We start from the raw sequence: 22,406 nt of genomic DNA, 5'->3' as shown, positions 1-22,406 counted from the left end.
CCTGTTAGCCCACTGGGTTGCCAGTACTTTTATTATATTTTAATGAGTTGTGCATAGAGGAAAGGTATAAATTATTTATTTGGTTCCCTGTTAATCCTTTGTCTTTTCGTTTTGTTCATGGTATTTTGGTTAAGCCTATAGAAATTTGATATCTTTAAGTCTGTCAAATCTCTTAGGACCTTTTCTGATGCTTAAAAAATTTCTTCCTCTTTGATCAAATGTATTTTCTTCTAGCTTTTTAATAGCCTGCTTTTAAGAAAAAAAAATTCAATTTATTAATCTAATTGCATATATGGAATGGGGTCAGGGTTGCTCCCCTCAGCTGCACCCCAAAGCTCATTTGGTTACGAAGAGCCATTAGAACAGTTGACTGATCTCTCAGGCTTCACTAGCACACTTTCAAATCTTAAATACAGGACGGTCTGAGTTTAATTCATTCTATTGTTTTGTCTACATGCTGACTTAACTGCTGTTTCATGATCTTTTATTAAGCCCAATGCTAAGATCGTTTATCTCTTTCATTAAAAATTTTAGCTGTTTTGATTTGTTTATCCATCCAAATGAAAACATTTTCCAACTTTCAAAAAACACTGCGTTATGATTTTGACATGGATTGTTTTAAATCATAGATTAAATTAGAATGAAGTAATGTACTGAAAATGTTCTCACAGTATTATGTTTTCTCTTTAAAAGAACACTGACGGCCTATTAATTTATTCAAATTATTTCACAGTAAAATTGGGTTTTTCTTTTTTCTTTTACATAATTCTCACATATTGCTGGGTTAGATTACTGCTGAGAAATTTACATCTTCTTTTACTACTAAGAAAGTCACTTTCCTTTCCACAGTATTTCCTGACTATGCCAGATTAAAGGCAACTGAGCTATGGCTTCTAAAAATAGATTATCCAGAGGTTTCTAGACAAACCGTCATAATGTTTGCCACAAGTAACGCTGATGTGGGTGAAGGAGGAGAGGCACTCAGACCTTACTGCACGGTGGAATTAAGAAGAGCTTTCTGGAGCTTCTGACCTCCTAGCTTTAAGAATTTACGTAATATTACAAATTAGTTAATCACAGCATCTGAAAATGACAGTTAATTTTGGCTTCCTTCCATGATCTACAATTCGGCAACAGGCTGTAGTGTCGGGCATCAGGAATAATTTTAAATAACAGTGTTCCCAGAATCCTTACTCTCTCCCTATTTTTCAAAAGGAATGTTCCAGAATACAACAGCTCTTAACTGCTTTGGAGTAATGGCCACATCTACGACTCACTGTATCGAAAATTACGCTTCCGTACAGTTTCAAGGGTCCATAGACCCCAGAGAGCTGTCTGCATGGTATGTACCTTCTAGCACCTCATTATCAATAGCAGCTTAGATTTATTCTTCGTCATCTGAAGGAACTTCCTGTCTTTTTGTTTTTTTTTTTCAGGATGTGTAAATGCTGAACTTTATCTCAAATGGCTTTCAAACATCTATTTAAAAACCCTTTTAGTTTGATTCACTGTTTTAAATTTCCTAGTAGGTTGCTTTTTGAAACTTTGGAGATAATTTCAAACTTACCAAAAAGTTTAAAATAGAACAAACAACAAGGAAAACCAAAACAAATGGCAGCCACGTAAGTGTCATCCAGCTTCCTCCACTGTAACAATCCACTTCAGTGGCACCCTCCGGCCCCTCCCTCCACACCTGCCCTCCTGAACGCGAAACACGCAGGCACACGTGTGTGCTTGTGTACGTATTCTACACGGGATTGTTTTAAATGGGTGCATGGCACAGATCTCAGGTCTACAGACACCTATAATGTATGATCTCTTCCAGCACCATTCATCACGGCCCTTTGCCCTCCCTACGAGCCTGAGCAGTTCCCAGTAACAGAGATGTTCTCAGCTAGAGCCATAGTCTCCGTGCTGCCAAGACTCCGCTGTGTTTTCTTTTTTTTTTTAAAGATTTATTTATGCATACAGAGCTGGGGTACGAGCCAGAGGTGCGGGGGTGGCAAGAGGATTCACCAGAGACAGTGGGGAGCACAACAGGCCAACTGACGAAGCACACTGCTGAGGGGAGCAGCGGGCGGGTCAGGAGAGGTCTGCCGCGCCCTGTGGGTCACCTCCCAAGTGGGGATCGAACTCATGCCAAAGCGGCTTTAGCTTCTCAGTGCTGCGCTTTAACCGGCTGCACCACCAGGGAGGGCCTCTGCTGTGCCTTTTTAGGAGACCTACGTTACTACCTGTTTTCACTAACAGAAGATACCTGAAGAGGATTTTTGTTTTTACAACAAATGGAGAGAAGTGCAAACGGTGTCGATGTTTGCTCCAAGTAGCGGGTTTAGGGGCGGCAGGCGCCCTGAGTGGAGAGGGACGCCCCAGCAGGCTGCTCCCTGGGAACTGCTTCTTCCAGTCTCGAGGTCACCTTATTCCTGCCTGTGTTCTACCTGAGTGTGATTTTAGGTTTTACGTGTTACTTGGTTACAACTGCTTTGAGCAGCTGCAAATGAAAGCATCTGTGAGAACACTGCACCCGCATTTCTCACTGTTTCTTCCTTGGAGTTGCCCTTTTCCTTTCCTACTTGCTGTGGTCTCTGTCCAGCTTTAGACCAGTGGTGACCCCCTTGCTGAAGGGGGTGAAGGTCCCCACGAGAGGCCAAGCCGCTCGCTTCTCCCCCTCCGCATAAGGGCCTTGCTTCTCCCTGTAACCGGGCCACTCTGCCCACTTGCTGCCTCGGTCATGTCCTGGGACAACCTGACCTCCGTTGTCCTTCCCGGCGGGTCTGGGCTGGGCGCTGTACTTCTGTCACGGTTCTCTGGGAAGAGGGGGAGACACGGTGTTCCTATGCATCTGGGAAGGTGCGCTGTGGTGCTTTTAAAGTTCCAGCTCCGGTCAGATGTCATAAAGGCACTGAATTTCCTCTGGCCGCTGCTTCAGCGACGGTTGCAAAAGGCAAGAGCGGTTATTTAATTCTCCCCCGAGGCGGCAGGTGGCAGCCCCTCCAAGCGGCCGCCACGTATGCCCCCAACCCTTGCATAAGCTCTTCTTCAATTTCTGATTTAGTGAAGTTCTGGTGCTGGTGTCAGCCTTTCCCCATGGAGCCCAGGCTCCTCTCAGTGAGAAGCGAGACGTGATCATCAGCACTGAACGTGCAGCTGGGTACCTGGGCCTCCACCCTTCGGCAGACAGGCCCATGTGCAAGGACAGGTACACGCAGACGCGGATGCACACACAGTCACTGCATGTGTGTCCGTCACGGTCCACACTGATACCCCTCAGCTTTCACGGCTGCCCACGCCTTGTCTGCCTCGTGCCCTGCAGTGAAGACCCAGCAGGCCCCTTCCACCATTCACACATTCACATGTTGAGCCACTTGCTTAATCTCATCATACACCTGGAAGTTTCATCACTGCAACACTCGCACTGCCACTCCATAGTCAAGTCTACGAGAGAGTCCAGGACCGGTTTGCAATCATGCTACCTACCTGGCCCAGGCTGAGGCTCTCGCCAAATATTGCATCACAAGTTACTCTGGATTGCTTCTTCCCTCCAGTGAGCTAGGATATGGACTTGACTTACTCTAGGTTTACTTTTTTTTAATTTGCTTTTAGTTTTAGATTGTAAGCCATTGTTTAACAGCTATTTTCTTCTGCAGCACACCTAAGACAGAGCAGTGTTCCCAAACAGCACATTCTATTTCCGCCAACTGATACCCATTTGGGTGAGTCGGTCACCCAGAGGACCACTGACTGGAAAGCAAAGAACTTCCTGACGATACCAAGTGGAAAATCCCCAGCACGCTGCGGCAGGTGGAAGTTATCTGGTGTGTGCGATGCTGGCGTGCTAGGCCAAGAGAAGCCAGCTCTGGGAGAACAAGCACACAGCAGACAAACATTCAAAAGAAGTGGAAACTCACCTTTTCCGATATGCCGCCTTGTGTTTTCAATAGTGGAATTCCGGTTCACGTTGGAGAGCAGCCCAAGGCAGAAACGGTTCTTGTTGTTGGAAGGATCAGTGAAACCATCCACCAGCACACTTGTGGAGGAGGCATGGAAGGCTTCGCCCACACGATTGTTGAGCTCATAGTAGACAATGGAGCACCAGTGTTTTGGTTCTTCATAAGCAACCGCCTGAACATCTGGGAGAAAGAAAAGCTTACAGTCAACCGTGGCCGCTACCTTGGGCTCTCAAAAACTGAAACTGACCGTGCTGTAAACTTGGCTCAGGATCAAGGCGTGAAGAGACAGTGAAGCAACTGCTACGCTAATGGATGGAGTTTTTAAGAGTGCAGAGAATGTCGACCAGGTGCGACATCCTCTTTTCACTGGGAAATCATTTCCCTGGGCTGCCAGCAGATAACCCCAACGCCAGTGAGCAGGGTCTCACCGCAGCTGCTGGGCTCTAACGCTGTGCTCTCTGCTCTGTGAGCCGCCCAAAGGCAATCACCCCGCCTCAGACCCTGGCTCGCCATCTAAAGAAACACAACAAATGCCAAATGGAAAAAGAGAAAAAAAGTGGGAAGAGAACAAGAGAGATTAGGAAATTTGCCAAAGGTGTTGGCATGGAGAGGAGTGACTTTCCACAAAGCCTAGGCTTTTCCAAGCAGTGGAAGTCAGTTTCTACTGATCGATAAGAAGTGACTTGACTTCACGTCACATTGCTAATAACCACCATAGCTCCAACTGTGCCGCAGTCCTCAGACGTGGGGAGAGATCTTGCCAGCTGGCCATTCCTGCAGAATGAATCATATCTCTCTCATCCAGATTTCATGCTAACTTCCTTCTATTTGCTTTATGTCATGTAGAGCAGGTGTGTTTTGTCTCTCCATTCCCAGAATGGGCCAACAATGGAAATTACCCAACTTCACTGACAGGATGCAGCTTGTTAAGTCAAATCTCTTAAGACTAACAAATCTCCAAACAGAACATGCTTCTAAACATTTGCAACGAAAAGCTTTCAAAGATAAGTTCCTTTTGTAGATGCCACTGGGTGAGAGATCCCAGGAGTGCAAACCTTATACGCTCACAGGCCAGTACGTAGCGATCAGAGGTGCATGCCGTCTTGAGTGCACAATTAGTCGGGGGGAAAGGAAGTGAGAAAAAAACACCCACAAGGAGCATGGGACTGAGAAGGGATAAGCCCCGCTGTGCCCTTCCCTTGATCAACTTTCACAAAAGTGCTTTGCTTTAGATTTTGGTAGAGAAAACAAGGGGAAGGATTATTTGAAAAATCCACTCCTATAGTAATGCTTTATCTATTTCAGCGAGTAGGGCAAAGAAATTCAGACATACTTCTCCTTTTTACCAACCCACTCTCTGAGGTCAATCGCTGTATTTCAAGGACCAAACTTTTAGTGGTTTACAAGTGCCAAAATGAAGCTGCAACATCATCGATAGAAGGTTTTTAACAGCTATCAGGATTGTTCAAAACACTATTTGTGGAGGTGAGAGGTTGACCATTTTTTCCTGTAAAAGGCCAGGAAGGTTTTGTGGGTTCTCTGGTCTCCACTGCAATTATTCAGCCCTGCCCGATTAGCGCAAAAGCAGCTAGAGAGGGTGTGTGAGGAGTGAGCTAGCTGGTTCCGATAAAGCTGTATTTACAAAAACAAGGTGAAATGGTCTGGGGCTCCAGTCGGTTGACCTCTGCTTCAGGAGAATCACCAGAGGTAAGGCAACAACAGAAAGGTCAACATTCCTTTCTCATGAAAATATGAACTGACTGTAAACTTACTCCAGTGGGGAATATTTTTAAAAGGTATTTAAAAGAAAAATGTTTAAACAATTTGAAGGTCTGTTTCTTGAGCTGAGACATTTGGGCTGAACAACAGTTGTGGGGTCAGAGTGCTGTGTCGTCATTCTGGGCCCCTTCTCTCCTACCCCTCCACTCCCAAACTCAAAATCTCTATGAGATCGGAGTTTTTTCCCCCAAGCAAATTCTTGACTTATTGGCTCATAACAACGTTGGAGAGAATGTTCTAGAAATGATCAAGAACCATGAAACGCAGGGCCAATAAGAAAGACACAACATGTTTTTACAGATGAAGCAAGGGATGTTTCAATTTATTACAATGCTCATGTAAGAATGGTTCTTTGAGCTCGCCAGCACATTTTAAGAACTTAAAAAATAGACATGACTCTCCCAGTCAGCGTTATCTCCGATTTTCATGTAAAAAGTGACCAAATGAATAAGACTATTGAGCATCCCAATAAATTACTCTAATTCACATAATATTTTAAACACATGGAATTATCTGAGCCAGGAGCTGAGGGGCAAAGAGCTCTCCTCGGGGAGAGGTGAGTTGGAAGCAGTTTTGTCAACAGTGTGGCTTCCTGTCCACAGAGCTGATGCTCGCTTAAGCCGACTTGACAAGCCTCTACAGACCGGGAAGGAGACAGATCCCGCCCCAGCGCGGGCAACAACATGGCCTGAACAGAGACCCACCCTCCACGACACGGGGAAGAAACGCTCAGTCTTGCACTACGTCCTTCTGGGAATCTTCTGAAGAGAAGAAACACATGCCCTGGTTCCTTCTGATCACAAGCCTAGAAACAAACAATAGGCAAGAAAGAGAGAAACACCACTGTCTGGTGCAGCTCTCTGTGGAGGAGAACGCGAAAAGGAGGGCTCATGACTAATTACCCTAAATACAGGGGCCGTTCGGAAGCCTCGGCTGTGTACACTCGCGATGCCGGAAATCACCGGTGAAAATCCTTCGGTATCATTATCCTCGCTGTTTCTCAACACCCCTCTGGCCTTCTTACTCACAAATATACTCATCACCAGTTCAAACTGACTAAGTCTTTTTGCTCCTAAGAGATGACTGCACAATGACACTGAGCTCCTCACCAGTTAAATCAGGGTGTTTCCCCCCTATAAACAACTTATTATCCAAAAAATTCAGTCAAGCTCCTCTTAACTGTAGTCTTTCTCAAACAGCTATCATTTTACAGAATTTGTGAGAGAAAGTAACATTCTGGCAGATAAAATTTAGACTCTGCAAAGGGAGGAGCAACAACTCATTTTACCTCCTCTGTTGATTTCTGAGGGCAGCGAAGGTGCCATCATGGTTGTGTCCATCGGCTGAGAGCCGTCCTGGGTCATGGAGTCTTCAGGGGGCAGGTAAGCAGGTGGGGGCGTATCGGCTACAGAGCAAAAAAAAAAAATAATAATAATAATAAAATTCATCCTGGAGAAATAATTACACCTAAAAAACATATATTCTCTGAGCTGAAATTCTTAAGGGAATTTCACCCCCGCTAGCCCCATCAGAAGACTGGATGCCCCTGGGCACTGGATTTGATGGTGCGTTTCTGGAAGTTACTACCGTTTCATACCCTTGGACCATTTTAGTGACGACTCCGGGGAGGAGCACGGGAGGCCACTTCCGGAAGTGGCCTCCAGTCTGGGGCTGCGCCTTCTTAAACAGTCACGCACTTGAGCAGACTTTCATGTAATGCACCATGAGAGAACCTCTGCTCTTCAGTTTCCCTGGTGGGTGGATCACTTCTGGAAGCTACCACAGACTTCTTCAAAACACAAATCTCAAACTAAGCTTCACGGTCTCTTGCACTGAACTGATGGTTTCCCAGGAATTTATCACCTGCATTTCGTTATGGACTTTAAGCAACCTGTCAGGGCTGCCTCCTCCCTCCCCACCTAAGACTGCTAGTTTGAAAGTCCCTGATAATAGGAGGAAATAAATCTGTTTATCACGGCTATCTTCTGTTTCAGAAGTTGCATGTATGTTTCTTCTTGTAAGCACATAGCCAGCTGGCCAGCAGGAGGCCAACAATAATGGTTTCTGAAACAAAGAGCAGCAGCACAAATCTCGTGGAGTCTTGAAGAGAGGAAAGGGTTTCCCACAACAGTCAGAAAATCAAACTCCTCACACGAGCCCATGGAGCACACAGGGACCCAGAGCAGGCCAGACAGGGACCGAGTCTGACCCCAAGGCACCAGGGGTAACCTGGGGAAGCCAGGGCGACCTGAGCAGCCAGCTTCCGGGCTGACCCACGGCAGTCACCCTCCAGCTGCCGCCCTGCAGCACAGACACAGGCCGGAGCTTGGAGCCTGGGCTGGGTGCTTTGCGCCCCATTCCAGCTCCTTTGAATTCTGCTCGCCTGCAGCTGTGCTGCTGGAGCTGCCTCACTTCTAGCCAGGAGAGCAGACGAAGAGACTCTGAGGCCCCCCAATCCCGTGCATTTCCCCAGACAAGCCGGTGAGCAGTCCCTGGGCATGAGCACCCCCAGGAGAGACCGCCCGCCCCACGCGCCTCCAGCACCCCGGCAATGCCCTCTTTTCTCCCTGTCCTTACTGGGCCGTGCCTCCCCTGTGTGGAAATCCGAGCCAGCGCCTTCATTTGCTTACACATGGCGCCACCCCAGGTCTGCTGCTGCTCACACACATCTCACCACTGACCGTTTCCGAAGCCAGTGGGTGTGCAGGGCTGGCGCGGTGGAGGGGAGCAGGCAGTCGGGGACCAGGGGCCCAGTTTAATTTTTAAAGCAAACCATCACCTACTCTCACCCGAAACAGTTTTTATATTGAAAAACAAGCCACAGAGTGCCAGTGAACAGGCTACCATAAAGCCAGCAGTGTCGGGGTTCAGCACTTTTCGGGTGTGGAGGACCGACCGGCACTGCTGTTGAATTGGAATTCTTAAAAACTTCCCAAGCAGCCAATGAACATGGGTGGCCAGGCATTTCCCCTTCTTGAAATCTTAATAGATGTCAAATAGATCTTCGTTTCGAGTATCCTCCTTGAGGTCTACTGGCAAGAATATGGCACAAATCAATTTTTTTCTGAGTTGCTTGCTTATTAACCCATCATCTGAAAAATATAATGTCCTAAATCATTTATTTTGCTAAATATTACATCATCAATCAAATCTAAATAAGGAAGATAATTGGTTTGGCTTTTTTGGGGGAGGGGGTCTTTACTCAGTTAAAGGAGCAGACCATTTCCAGTACTTGGGTTGTAGCTACTTTGGCAAAGTCTATGTTTCTTGGAATTACATCACCACTTGAAGGAATTTAATTGTGTGTGTGTGGGGGGGAGGGGGATCCCTCAGGAACTACCACTTCTGGGGTTGCTCATGCTATTTTTCTTTCTCTTTTAACAAAAGCAAAGGTTGTAACAGATATGCCATATTCAAAAAGGCCATTGTTTCAAAACCTTTCAAAATAAAACATTCAAACACCTGTCCTGAGCTAACTTTCACCCAACCCCGCCCCCACCACACCCGCCCCCCACCGCCTGTACCAGAACACACTGCCATTTACCCAGGTTGCAAAGACCCTCCTCACCAGCCAGAGTCCTCACTTAGTGTCTCTGATAGGTTCTTAGAAACTACCATTTTAAGTGAAAAGACTTAAAAGTGTTAACAGAAGCAAGTCCTCAGACACCATCATTTTAGTCAAGTTGGCTGGGATTCTTTCATCCTCATCAAAGTTATAATGAGATGACACCGCACAAGGTGATGGCACCCGAGGACCTCCTGTGACCCAGCTGCTCCTGAACCCTGAGGTGACAATTTCTGAACACAGAACGTCCCTGAACAAGCCAACCTACCTGGCATCTGGAAAGGGCTTCCTGGGTCCGAGCTGGTGGGAGAGTGAGGGTAGGTGCTGCTGCTGCTCCCCGGAGAGTTCGGGTAACTGCTGTTGGGAGAATGAGGAAACGGATGGCTGTTGGGTTGCTGGAAAGAATCCGGAAAAGTGGCGTTGAGTGGCATGTGTGGCTCGTTTTGTCCTAGGTTACGGAACTGAGCTAAGAGGCTATGCTGAGGGTTATATTCACTGTGTCTTGGAACCAGCACTGGAGGAAGAACTGGAAAAAAAGAGAAAGAAAAACAAGACAAAAATGAGAAAAATAAAACATCTGTTATCACATCACAATGAAGTTGAACATAATCTGTAAGCAACAACAAACTATCAGGACCCTGCCTGCAGCCAACTCAAAAGCATCTTTCAAATGTAATCCAAGCCATCTTTACTTATGTGCAAATGCAGAAATGAGCTGGCTTCCTTAGAAGCCTTGATGACTGATGCCAAAGACATGTGGCATCAACAAACCGCTCCAGGTAAGTTTGCAAAATACCTTCTTTGAATTTAAAAATGGTTTCCCCATTCTGAATTTTTCTTTCACTAAAATCCAAAGCACCATTAAAAAACATGTATCAATATTGACGATCTCACCATAGAACCCTGGATGGTTAAAATTTTACACGCAGGAGTTGACAGTATTTATGAGTGACATGAATCATTCACAACTCTTTTAAATCGACACATTAACCTACTTCAAAATGAAAGCATAGTAAGTAGAGTGGGTACACACAGTAAACAGTGTAAAATCCAAATTCCAAGGACATTAGGACAAAGCAGGATGTTTATGGTACAGACTTCATGTCATGCAAACATCTTTCCCTCTAAGAATTTTAATGTACTTACCCACTTCCCAGTTATCCTGGTCATGGCTAACATGCAAAGGAAGAAACACTGTAATACAATGGTAACACCTGGGAAGGACAGACAAACAGCCTCAAAGAGCTAGAACTTAGCTTCCTGCCAGGTTGCCAGATGGCTCCTCCCTCATAGAAAGGCCCTTGACTTCCCGATAGCTCTTGTGGCCTTGGCTACAAAGACAAAAACAGCCCATTTATGAACTGCATGGGAGGAGGCAGGAGGCGATCGAAATCTGTTAGATTGTCGGAAAAGCCATGAGGAATTTTGGCTTGAGAGGCAGAGAAAATTTATTATGACTTTCCAACAACCCACTATTACTGTTGTTGGAAGTTTAGGCTCCAAATAAATTTTCCCAAAGAAAAAGCACTAGGAATTTAGTAGATTTTTGAGGGCCTTCCAATGAATCCATTCATGACTTTTATCATTTCTGCAAGAAAAATGCTCTTAATACTTGGATTGTCACTTATTCATGTTATGTGCTAAAACTTGATTTTCTTAAACAAAATGTTTTAGACAGTATTAAAACTTGTTGTATGCTATATTTTAATTTTACATAAACCTGTAGTAGTAAGAGCTGCTGAATTCCCTACCTGGTATCCCTTAGAAGCAGATCTCATTAGGAGAACAATGTATATGGGACCTGTGGAAGCGTTACCTGTCATACCACAATCAACAAGCCAACCTGGGCCTATATACTATAGTACTGTCAAGCAGTGTCTGCAGGCAAGTTTCTAGAAGTGGACATACTGGGTGAATAGTAAATGCAGATGTCATTTTATTGCTGTCCAATACCCCTTCCACGGTGGCACCATTTTGCATTTGCCACCAGCGATGATGAGCGTGACTGCCCACATTCTCCAAAACACACTTTTCTGTCACTTTTGACACTCTGATGAGAAATGGCATTTTCACTTTTAATGGCAAAAGCTGACGATCACTCCTCTGTGTGTGAACAGTCTTTCTCGTGCTTTCTGCCCGTTTTTGGTCTTGGTGTATTTTATTAAACATGCATTTCTTAGAGCAGACATTACATTTTATCACAACCCTTGATTTGTTTTTTGACTTGCTGATATGCAAAATTTTGTGTCTTATTTCTCAATAGTCAATTTTATCAACACTTTCTTCTATGGCACATGGGCTTTTGGTCAGAGAGCGTCTTCTATCTCCAGACTGTCAGGAGGGATTGAGCCATACATTCTTCTCTGGCTTCGAAAATTGAACAGTTGATTTAGATCTCCAGTCTACTTGGAGTTCCGTTTTATTTGTAGTATGAGCCACAGATCATCTGCTTTGTCCAATGGCTAGCCGGTTGCTCCAACATGGTCAATGAAATAGAAGGCTGGTGGCCTCCGTTGCTGTTCCCGGATTGGATGCTGAGTTATTAACAGACAGGTTGTTCTCAGAGTCCTCGGGCTCCCTGCATCTGCATCAACAAGATACTTGTTTAAAAACGCAGATTCTTGTATCTCATGCCAGACGTGATAAAGCAGAACCTCCAGGGGTGAGTGATACAGCTGGGTGAGACACCAGGACTACAGCTTCTCACCCTGAGTCTTGAACGGAAGCCAGCCCCGGAGGCCCCGAAGAGCGGTTTCTGCTTGTGGGCCGTGCAGGAGCAGCGCGTGCTGGGCATTTCACACTAGCCATCTGCTGGGGCTCAGGCTGCAGGAGAGCGCAGGGGCTCCCTGACCCCACTGCTGCAGGGAGGGCAGCCCGGAGTGGGGCCCCACTGTGCCAGCTTCAGCCTGTACTGCCTCCAGCTGCCGGTGGTAGAGAAGCCCATGGATCTGGTGCCTGGATCACGGAGGGGCCCACGCAGGTGCGAACTGTGAGCTGCTTGGCAATCGGTCCAGTCAGCCATAGGACTGAAAACGGCCCAATGAGACTCGCAGGTGGGACGGAAAGAGGACATAGAGCAGGAGCCGCTGGTGGGGGCTCTGATGTGCTGTGTCCCCAAGTTGCTCCCGCGCCCCCCCCCCCATGCGAGAAGCCAGAAAACTCCCCAGAGGCTGGGGACTGGTGCCCTTGGCCTTGCCTCTGACCTCGCCAGGAAAGAGCGCCCTGGCCCTGGCCGGGGTCCCACAGAGCGGCTTGTTGGGGCAGTGTGGCTGTCAGCGCACCGAGGGCTGCTGACGCTGGCGTTTCTGACACGACTGCCTAGTGACAAGTGGTGACCGGCACGACTGGCCAGTGCTGCCCAGCTGACGCGTGACCAGCACTATGTCCGGATCATTTTTGAAAGCCGTTAACTCGGGATCATCAGGCACCGCCTCCCAGTGTCGCTGCTTCCGCTGCTGCCTAGCCAGGGTCCGGCTGTCCATCCTGACCTTCACTATGGCCGGGCTGCAGTCACCTCAGCAGCTCCACCTGTGGGCAGGCTCCAGCTGCAGTGAACTGGATGCCAGCCTGCTGCTGGGCGGCTGCCGTGGCTCCAGGCCCTCATTGACAGGGCGGCCCCACTGTGGACGAGTGGCCTTTTATTTAGACTGCTAGACACTGTGGCTACTACCTGGAGTGAGCTGACTGGCGAGCTGTGGCCTTAAATTCTTTGCTCCCCCCACTAAATACACTCCATTGTTGTTCCCTGGCCCTGCCACTGTGCTGGGCAAGAACCCACAGTGACCTGTGCTCTCTCGGCCATGGTCCTTCTGATGGTGCCCCTCCCCCACAGTCCTGTCTTGGCTGTTTCAGAAGGAGCTGTGGAACTTGCACTTCAGTGTCCTCACCTTAAGTCTAATTTCTTTCATCCCTTTTATCTCTAAAAGTCCACACAGCACTAGTTCTGATTCTCAGGGAAGAACAGAAGTCGGGAGGACATAGAAAAGACCATCAAGGTTGACAAGGAAATTCATGGAAGCATCTGGTATTCTGGGCCGGGTAGCATGGGGTCAAAGCAAGCTGTCCCCAGACCAGGGCAGCCCCGACACGGGCTGGCATCAGCCTGCCTGTTCCTGGGTAATGACCCCACCCCAGCTCTGAGGTGGCACACGGAGGGTCCCCCAATGCTGGCTCCTGCCCCTCCCAGATCTCCTCTTCCTATTCCTTCCCCTGGTTTCCTTTCCTTTGCCAAATATTTATGTGCTTAACTACCGCAGGAGGAAGGTGCTGTGTTATTAGAACTCAGTTTGGTAGAGGTGGAACAGCTCCAGGGTGCGAGCTAAAAATACCAGGAGGAAAACAAAATTCCTTCATAAGGCACATGTGAGGCACAACTTCACTGAGATGTTTTCAGCATCAACTTCAAAGCCGAAGGCCCGCTCCAGGATTTACTAGCCAATGAAGAAGGGCGACTTACGAACCTCCCTTCTTACAAATACAGTTGGTGTAGTGAGGCTATCGTCCATTTTTTCATTTGGCATTTACACAGGGCTTACGGTGGCCAAATGCTTGCACCAGATATGAACTCACTTGATCCTGTAGCCCAGCCCATTACCTCGGCAGATACTGAGGTACACAGCGGTTAAGTAAGTTGCCTAAGGGAAAGTGAATCCTACATGCAGTGAACTTGGGATCCAAACTCAGGCTGTCTGGCCCCAGAAGGGAGGCTCTCACCACTGGGCTGGGGGCTGTCTGGGGATGCATAGGTTGTGGAGAGCAAGCTCCTGGCCCCTGGAAGTGAGGGCGACTCCCTGACACCATTAGACAGGGCCTGCAAGTCTGATCTCTCCCAGACACTATTGATATGTAAATGAGCGTCCCCAGGTGCACACCAGGCTGCCTGGCTTAATTTGTAATTGCAGCTGAATGTAATTAGTTCTCATTCTGAGTTCAAGTTTGATTCCACTAAACATATTCCACAGAGCAGACACTTGTTATCAAATGATGAAGATTACTGACCAAAGGGAAATAAACACAAATAAAGCCCCGGAACACTCCAGCACAGGTGTGGCCTCTCTCAATTTACCACAGTCAATCAGCTTCACGCAGCTGGCGCACACGTGGGCAGGTCACGTGCTCTGCCAGAGAGGCTTGATTGGGGGGAGCAGAGGGCGGGGTCTGCTCTGCTCAGCAGCGCAGGGTCAGAGGCTGCCTGACTCCTGCTCTCTGGCCCAAGGTGTGTGCAGATGACTCGACCACACTGGTCTCCGCGACCCTGTCCGACCCTGTCCGGCCTCGGCCCTACGCCTGTGCTCAGGATTAAGTGCCTGGCACAGAGCAAGCATGACAATAGTTACTTTATTTTTTGTTACAACTATCACTTATCATCTGTGTTCCAGATTTGTTGAGTGGAAACTTACATTACAAATTTCACTTTTCCTCGAAAGAGGCACCCTGAAGTTACAGTTCTTCCTTCACTGCTTGGGCCACGTTATATTTCAACAAACTCAGATTATTAGAACACAGAGGCGAGTGCTGTGCGGTGTGGAAATCGGGTGAAGGTGTCAGATTGTAACACCAGAAACCACTACATTGTTTATATCTCAATAAAAATTGTAAAACTGAATAGGGAAACTGAGGAAGGCGAGGAGGACCCCTCTGGCCCAGGCCCAAGCTTATCACTGAGGGTTTGAGCCCTCAGTGGTGGATAATTCAGTCCTGTCCTTTATTATTTTTGTTGCTCAAACTGGCTCCTGCCCCAGGGCAGCCCCTTTAAGCTGCCCCTGTGTCCTTGAGACATGATCCCTTCAGTTTTTGTTTTTGTTTTTTTTTTAACAACTAGCTTCAAAATTACGGGTTGCCTTTCTCATTTAAAAGCAAAGGTTCTGTTTCAAAGGCATTTACCTACAACTGTTTTCCTGTTCATCTCAAACAGATGTGTGGTCCACCACCATACCCTGGATAAACTGGTTTGAGGCTCAAAGGGAGACACAGCCACAGAGAAAAGGCTGCTGCGTCTGTTTCAGAGCAAGCTGGTCCGTTAGTTCCAGAAGTGACAGGGAAAGGAAAACCCCCGCATAGCAACCCCCTCTGTTGTCATTATTTTTAGTTTAGAAAAACTTCCCAGGGCCCTCCCTGGTAAAAGCACAGCACAATGAGGCTGTCCACAGCCTCTTCAGCCGAGTTCCACCCCCGCCCCAGGGCTGACCCACAGAGTGCAACAGACCTCCTGTCTGCCGGCTGCTCCCTCAGCAGTGTGCAGTCAGTACATCGCCTGTTCTGCTCCTCGCTCTGACTCTGGTGAATCCTCTCACCCCCTGCACCTCTGGCCTACACCCTAGTTCTTGTATGTAAAAATAAATCTTAAAAAAAAAAGAAAGAAAAACTGCCCACTTGACATAAAAATTGTATAAAAATCGAAACTGTCCTTTTGCCCTTTCCTGATTCAAATGCTCAGACTGAGAGGTAGGCAGGTGACGGGCGAAGGTGTGAGAGGACAGAAGCCAGGCCACGCCTCAGAGGCGGCTTTCCCTGCGCGAGAGAACCAGGAAGCCAGCGCTCTGGAACAGAGGGCGCACGAGGTCACGGGGTTTGCCAAGGCTCACAGGCATGTGAACCTACCCCGCCCCCCAAGACCACACCCCGGGTTATAAACCAGCAATCACCTCAATAAAAAATACAGTTAGAAAACCAATGTGTCCTCTCTAGATGTACCAAGTGAAATCCATCCAGCGCACGGGTGTGACAGAGGCAATAAAATGGGCTGGGATTTACTTGTTTTAAAAAGACCCCAGAGCATAAAATGACCGCTTCATGTTTTACCATTTAAGGGAAACCACTGTTTCAACAGTCACTAGCTGGCTGAAATCCTCTCCTTTAAACATAGCCCATGTTTCCAGAAAGATCTGCTGTCAGAGACGCGCTTCTTCCAGGCTCCTCACAGAGCCTGCTGAAGCAGTGATGTGACCAGCAGGTCTAGGACAACCCGTCTGGCCGAGGCCTCGGTGTGGAGAACCCAGAGGGCACTGCTCAGTGCTGGTGGACGGCTCCTCTCCCTGCTCCCCCAGACTCCACGCAGGGACCCGAGGTCTGTAACCCTGACCCCAACATCAGTAACTACAAGTCACTTTAGCTCCCAGCCCGGTGGGCAAATGAACAAAATTTGGGATTTTTAGCTTCACTCAGGCTTTCTTGGACGTTGAACACAGTGCTATGGAGACCCCCACAGCTGCCCAAAGCCCCCCAGCTCTGGTCTTGCACAGGAATATCCTCTCCTTGCTTCCCTCACTTCTCTCTAAGCAAATAGCAGTTTTCCAGTGATAGGAGCAGAGATTTGCTGGTTTGGTTAATTCAGGACCCATGAGGCATGGAACTGAATCAAGAGAACACGGGCATTCTGAAGTGGGGAAAGAAATGTCCAGTCTTTTGTTCTAAACCTTCTGGAGCTCAGTGCAGGGGGCTGAGCGTCAGACCGACACCGTGGGCCTGCGCGCCCTACAGGAGCCAGCCTTCCCTCCCGCGCCCCTCACTTCCGCAGGTGTCCATCAAGCCACAGGCGCCCCCCCACCCCCGCCCCAACACGCCCCCACACACGGGACCATCACTCTCACTCCCAAGCATGCAAGAAACCACTGGCCAGGAGGTGCCTCTCGGGGGCATCATCAGCACAGCTCACAGGTCTCGACCCTTCTTCACCCAAAGCCAGTCTCGGCCATTTGCCGGGTTTTCCTTATGGTTTAAAATACTTCCACGCCGTTGTAACCCGTGTACTCACTACTCCCGCTACGACATCTGTCTTGAAATAATGCAACATTGATCTTAGCCTTTCCATATGATGCTGTGGCATGAAATGGCTTTCTGAACAGTTAAGTCAGTGGGTGGGCTACTTACCTTAGTTTTTTTCAATAAAACTCCACACTTCAGTGGTCTTCAAAACTGCCCTTTACCATCAGCCATTTTGTTGTGTTTTGTATTTAACAGCAGCCAGCTGGCTATACACTAGCCGTGGGGAGTGGAAGAGTGCCCAGCTCTAGAGGAATTGGGAAGAGCTGAAAATTATCTTCTCTTGCCCAGTTAATGTGGCATAGATTGAAAAAGGATGAACGGTGGAAAGCAGACGTACGAGAAAGACATTTCCTGTCCTCTGCAGAGAACACGCAGTCTCACACTGGAGTGGGTCAGGCAACAGAGACACGTGCAGAGAAACGCAGCACACAGCACTGGTCTGCATGCCTGCTTCACTTCATGTCCTTAATGGACTGTACAGATCGTGTACAAGTAGCACACAGTAACTGCTAAAACCTTCTGTATGTTCATCCATGAACAAACAACACAAAACCAAGGTCTTAAAGAAAGTATTAGTCACTCAGAAAAAACACCACCACACTAGAATAGTAAACTGCCTCGTGTTGTGTTTAGGAATACGAATCCCATAAAAGACGTGGAGATAAAATCCTACTTGGGATTATATTACTTCCCCTGTTCTCTGGTAACAGAGCTGCCCCTCACCTGCAGTCCACCAGCCCTGGTTTCCATTAACCTGGTGAACTACCACTCACGTAACTGATTATGATGCTGAACTACCACTCACGTAACTGATTATGATGCTGTTCACCGCCGTTGCGTATGTGAAAAGGCCTTCTGTATCTAGGTCTCCGTACTGTCTGTGGTCTTGGGCATCCCTGTGTCTCACAACACATCCCTCCAGGAAACTAGGGTGGGGTCAGGAGAGAAACCATTGTGTTGCAGGTGACAATCATGAAATGACCTAACAGAAACCAAAAGCCACTGATAACGACTTGGGGCAAAGTTCACCGTCTACACGCCATGTCCACCTGGCTGTGGGTTAAGTTTGGAGAGAAGAAGAGGCCAAGTGCTTTTCAAAATAGCACTTCCACGTGGACACAGCTGGAGTCCTGAGCACTGCAGGCAGGACACTCCTCGCAGGATGCCTCTGCCCTGACTTCCCAAGCCACCTGCAGGCCGCGAGGGTGTGGCCTGGGTTTCTAGCTTTTAAGGCAGCCCTGCTTCCTCTCCATGTCACACACATCTCTCTCCCACCTCAGGAGTAACAGAAAACCGGCCAGACCGGGACCACAAACAGTGACTACACACAGCAGTGTGTCTGACATCCCCATGTGCTTTCCCTGGTCCGCATTACTAATAATGCTCTCTACATTATGTCTTCTTATCAACCGATTTAAAGCCCTTGAGCCGTAAGATATACACGTCACACACACCTGTGTGTGTGTGTCAGCCAGACGGAGGCACAGCGGCCGGATGCGTGGAAGGGGGGATTTTTGTGACCACTCTTGGGTGTGCCAGCGTCAGCTCGGGCCCCGCACATAGTCTCTGGGTCAGCAGCGCAGCCTGCCGTGAGCTCACGCTGACCCGTGTTTCCCGGATGCATCCCTGAGGGCTGTGCACGCACCAGCGTGCTTGGACAGAGGCAGAGGCAACGCAGGTGAGCGTGGGCACGACGCTAGATTTCAGGCGCGGCGTGTGTGGTTGAGGGACACCCAGCGCGGTCAGGACATCATGTTGCTGAGGCTGAGGGGGCGGCTCTGAGGAGACCAGCACTCGTCTAGGCAGAGGAAGGAGATGGCCCTCCGGCAGGCAGGCAGGGCCATCAGCTGAACTCTTCAGCCCGTGAGTCAACTACAAAGGCAGAGAGGGAGGCAAATCTAACTGTTTCTGTGGGAACCGAGGCGTCCATCTGCCCCTGGGCCCTCGGGTCTCCTGGGCCTCTGGCCTCTGCCAGGCTCTCGCCACCAACTCTCTGGGACTCCTAAGCCTCCACACTCCCACGGGCCGACTCCTCCAGCGACTCTCGCAGTGTAGACGGCTCTCTACCCTTCGGATTCTGTTTCTACAGAGAACGCTGACTGATACACAGGGCACGCTGCGTTTCTATAGTCAATATTGCTAATTGAGCCCACGGCTTCAAAACACTTGTCCTGATGTTTATCTCGCTATCTGGCTTTCGCTGCAGTTATGACTCCTCTGTATCGCCTCTGAGCTCAGCTGACGGGAAAAGTCAGCACTCCTCCTGCGCCACCCCTCCTGCAATGCACATACTCACACGCGGCGGAGAGGCCCCCTCAGCAGGAGCTTCTGTGGTCACCGGTTCAAGTGCAAACACACTCGCAGGATGAAGCCAAACAGGGTTGACAAACGATTTCGGTTTTGGCTTTTCAAATCACGTCTGATCAAATCTCCACTTCTGAGTGCGTCTCTTTAAAATTCTGGGTCACAGAGGAAGGAGGACCCCTGGGAGCGCACGGAGGCGCCGAGGCCGGCTCGTGGCCGAGGCCGGGGTGACTGAGTCGGGAACAGTCAGTCTTTAAATGGAGACCTGTGCAGCCCGTGTGGCCCTGAGAACAGGCAGCGCCACCCCGCCTCCCCTTCACCCACTTTCCTCCACTGGCAACACCTGGCGGCACGAGGGGGCCCCAGCGAGAACAGATGCTGACACGGCCAGGGGTGCGCTCCCTCCCGCTGGGCCCCAGGACGGCGCCACGGCTGCCCCCACTGCCTACCACCATCGTGTCCCTGCTCCTGTCATTTAAGACTTCTGCTCAGGGGGAAGCTCACCGGGAGCGGTGGCTGGGGGACGGAGGCAGCCAGGAACGGAGACTCAGCTGCCGAGGAGAAGAGACTTGGGGTGTGTTTGGATTTGAGCCGGCGGGGAGCCAGGGTGCTGAGTGCCCGGGCCCCTGGCACGGTGGGGTTTGTTGCAGCCTTTCAAGGTGACTAGTTCAAAGTACAGGAGATCATTTTCACAAACCATGTGAAAAACGTAATAAGGGAGAAAAGACAGGGTGAGGCCAAACGGCCTCTGTGCAGGCACTTCAATAGCAGCAGGTCACAAGTGGATGGAATTTCCACACCAGAGACAGTGACCGGCCACCGTCAGCATTTACTGTGGCGAAGAGAAAGAAACTGAGTTTCATTCAACCACTAATAGCAGCCAGGCTCTGAAGGCTGCTGAGGGGCCCAGTCAACAGCCACCTGTCACATCATCGCCAGGGCGGTCTTCAGAGGCTGCACAGATGTTCTCGTCCCCACAACTTTCCACACATTTGCAGAATTTAAAAAACAAACTGTTTCCTACTTTCACAAAGATGCATTTGTTGTAATGGTCAAGGTAGGGCCTTCCAGCAAAAAGAAGACCCTCCTCCCCCAACTCTTCATCAATGCACCGTGAGGCCCAGCCTGCCCGCAGGTCAGTAAATCAGGGAGGCCAGACAAAGGGGAATGAGCTGGAGGGAGGGACAGTGCATGGTGAGCTTCCGCCAGACTCAAGCACACAGGGCCTGCTCTGTGCGAAACAGAGCTGGAAGGCAGGCAAGGCCTGAGTGTGCAGGCTTGGTAAGTCTTCCCGAGAGGGAAGGAGAAGGACCCCCAATGCTCTGTGGCTCATGGACTGACAGTGGGGAGCGGGCACCAGTCAGGAGTCAACCTGCTAGCACAAGGTGGAATGGTGGAATGCTGGAAGGCTGGGTGAGGGAGCGTGCGGGAGGATGGAGAAAATGTATCACTGTGTTTTCTGTGTAGTGAATCTCAGCTGTGGGACAGACAGGTCTCTTAATGTTTGGGGGCCTCAAGTTCACCATTTGGGAGGTAGGACTAGACTCTTCCATGCATTAAAGTCAGGTGGAGATCAGAAAATCATGTATCAAAATAATCTTGCTGGTTATGTGTGGCTTATACACTACTTTTTACGCTCCAGAACTCTTAGCTCCATCTTAATTTATGGTCAGAAGACAAACAGGCATCTCTGTGTTGCATTTTAAGTTGTTTTTACAACAGGTATTCCACAGCAGGTATTCCAAACAGCCAGAGAAAACTTAAAGACCTACAAAAGCAGTACACCCTGGAGCATCACAGTGCCAATCCTGCCCCAGGTAAAGCCGGTGGAGTCACAACCAAGTATCCAGGGAGCGTTCATAAGCCAGAACAAGTTCAGCCTAAAGCGTGTCGCCTAGAATTCAGCAAGACACCGTGCTGAACCTAAGTTTCAGAAGGATATTCTACTACTGTCTCATCCTCTTAAGTAGCAAAGTAGTAACACACACTGCCACAGACGATGTCACAAGAGCATAAAAGCACAAAGGACAATGGTAATCTCCAAACTCAGAGCAGAGGTCACTGAAGGCATAGGAGCGTCACGGGGCTTGCAGTTTTACGTGTGATCTTTCATTTCTTAAACTGAGTAGCAGACACAAAGATGTTTAATCTGTAATCTCCTAGCCCCTGAACCTTGCGTGTGCCTTAAGTATTCCGCAGGAAGCCCAGACCATCTTTGATTTGAGAACCATGCGGTGACATGGTGGAGCTTAGCAGCAACGAAGCCCCGACCCAGTGGTGGCACGAGCCTCACCGCCCGAGGGGATGGCCAGGCCATGTCAGAATCTGCCTTTCTGGGTGGGGGGGCCCGTGGTTCCCACGCACAGCCTGGTGTGGGGCTCTCAGTAACCTGCTAGCTATTAATGACCAACCCGCCAGCCAACCCAGCTCCAGTGCATCAGAGACTGCAGAGCCGACGACAGCCTCGAGCTGTGCACTAGATGCAACGGACAGAATGTGTAATCTGAGCGCCGAACCATAGAGAATGCCTAACGCAGAGTTTCTGACACTCCCCCAAGATGACTCGTGCAGACCCGGGTATTTTCTGAGGTCCGTATCAAGTGATGGCACTGCAGGACGGAAGTCCTCCGCGACATCTTTGGGGAACAGCCCACCGCGGGCCCACAGCACGAGCGGGAAGAGGCCGTGCTTCTGGATAAAGTGGCCACGGCCACAGCCCTCGTGATGGCCTCCCCTCAGCAGTGTGCCCACACTGCCAGGCGTCTTCCCTCCCTGGCTTTATTTTCTGGTAATAAACTCAAAGCTAAAATTGGCCTAGAGACATGTACATAACGTGCAACATAAACACATGTGCCCGAAGCCAGAAGTACTCAATAGCGCTGCGGCCTGAGGCCGGGTCCTGCCTCTGCGAAGTGAGGACCGGGCGGCCGGGCCGTCAGACTGCGCCCAAAACCCCGGGTGGACGGACCTCGCCAGTACCCCGACATCGCGAAGGGGCGCGCGGAAGACCTGGGGAGGTCGGCTGATTTTGGTGCTGGGACTTC

General features: G+C 49.2%; 1 protein-coding gene across 3 annotated transcripts in view; it reads right to left on the bottom strand.

The window, feature by feature from the left end:
• Window positions 1-22,406, bottom strand: part of SMAD1 (SMAD family member 1) — a 52,217-nt gene that overhangs the window by 5,525 nt on the left and 24,286 nt on the right. For all 3 annotated transcript variants that reach the window (XM_012726934.1, XM_012726935.1, XM_004685304.2), the window contains exons 3-5: window positions 9,563-9,820; window positions 7,018-7,134; window positions 3,909-4,130 (exon numbers count right to left, since the gene is read on the bottom strand). In XM_012726934.1, coding sequence (XP_012582388.1) covers window positions 3,909-4,130; window positions 7,018-7,134; window positions 9,563-9,820 — 597 coding nt within the window. The remainder of the gene's footprint in view (window positions 1-3,908; window positions 4,131-7,017; window positions 7,135-9,562; window positions 9,821-22,406) is intronic.

The sequence above is a fragment of the Condylura cristata genome, unplaced genomic scaffold (assembly GCF_000260355.1).
Source record: "Condylura cristata isolate star-nosed mole 26May11 unplaced genomic scaffold, ConCri1.0 scaffold00018, whole genome shotgun sequence".
Lineage (NCBI taxonomy): Eukaryota > Metazoa > Chordata > Mammalia > Eulipotyphla > Talpidae > Condylura > Condylura cristata.
Note: the sequence above shows the minus strand (reverse complement) of the source record. Positions and strands in the feature narration are given on the sequence as shown.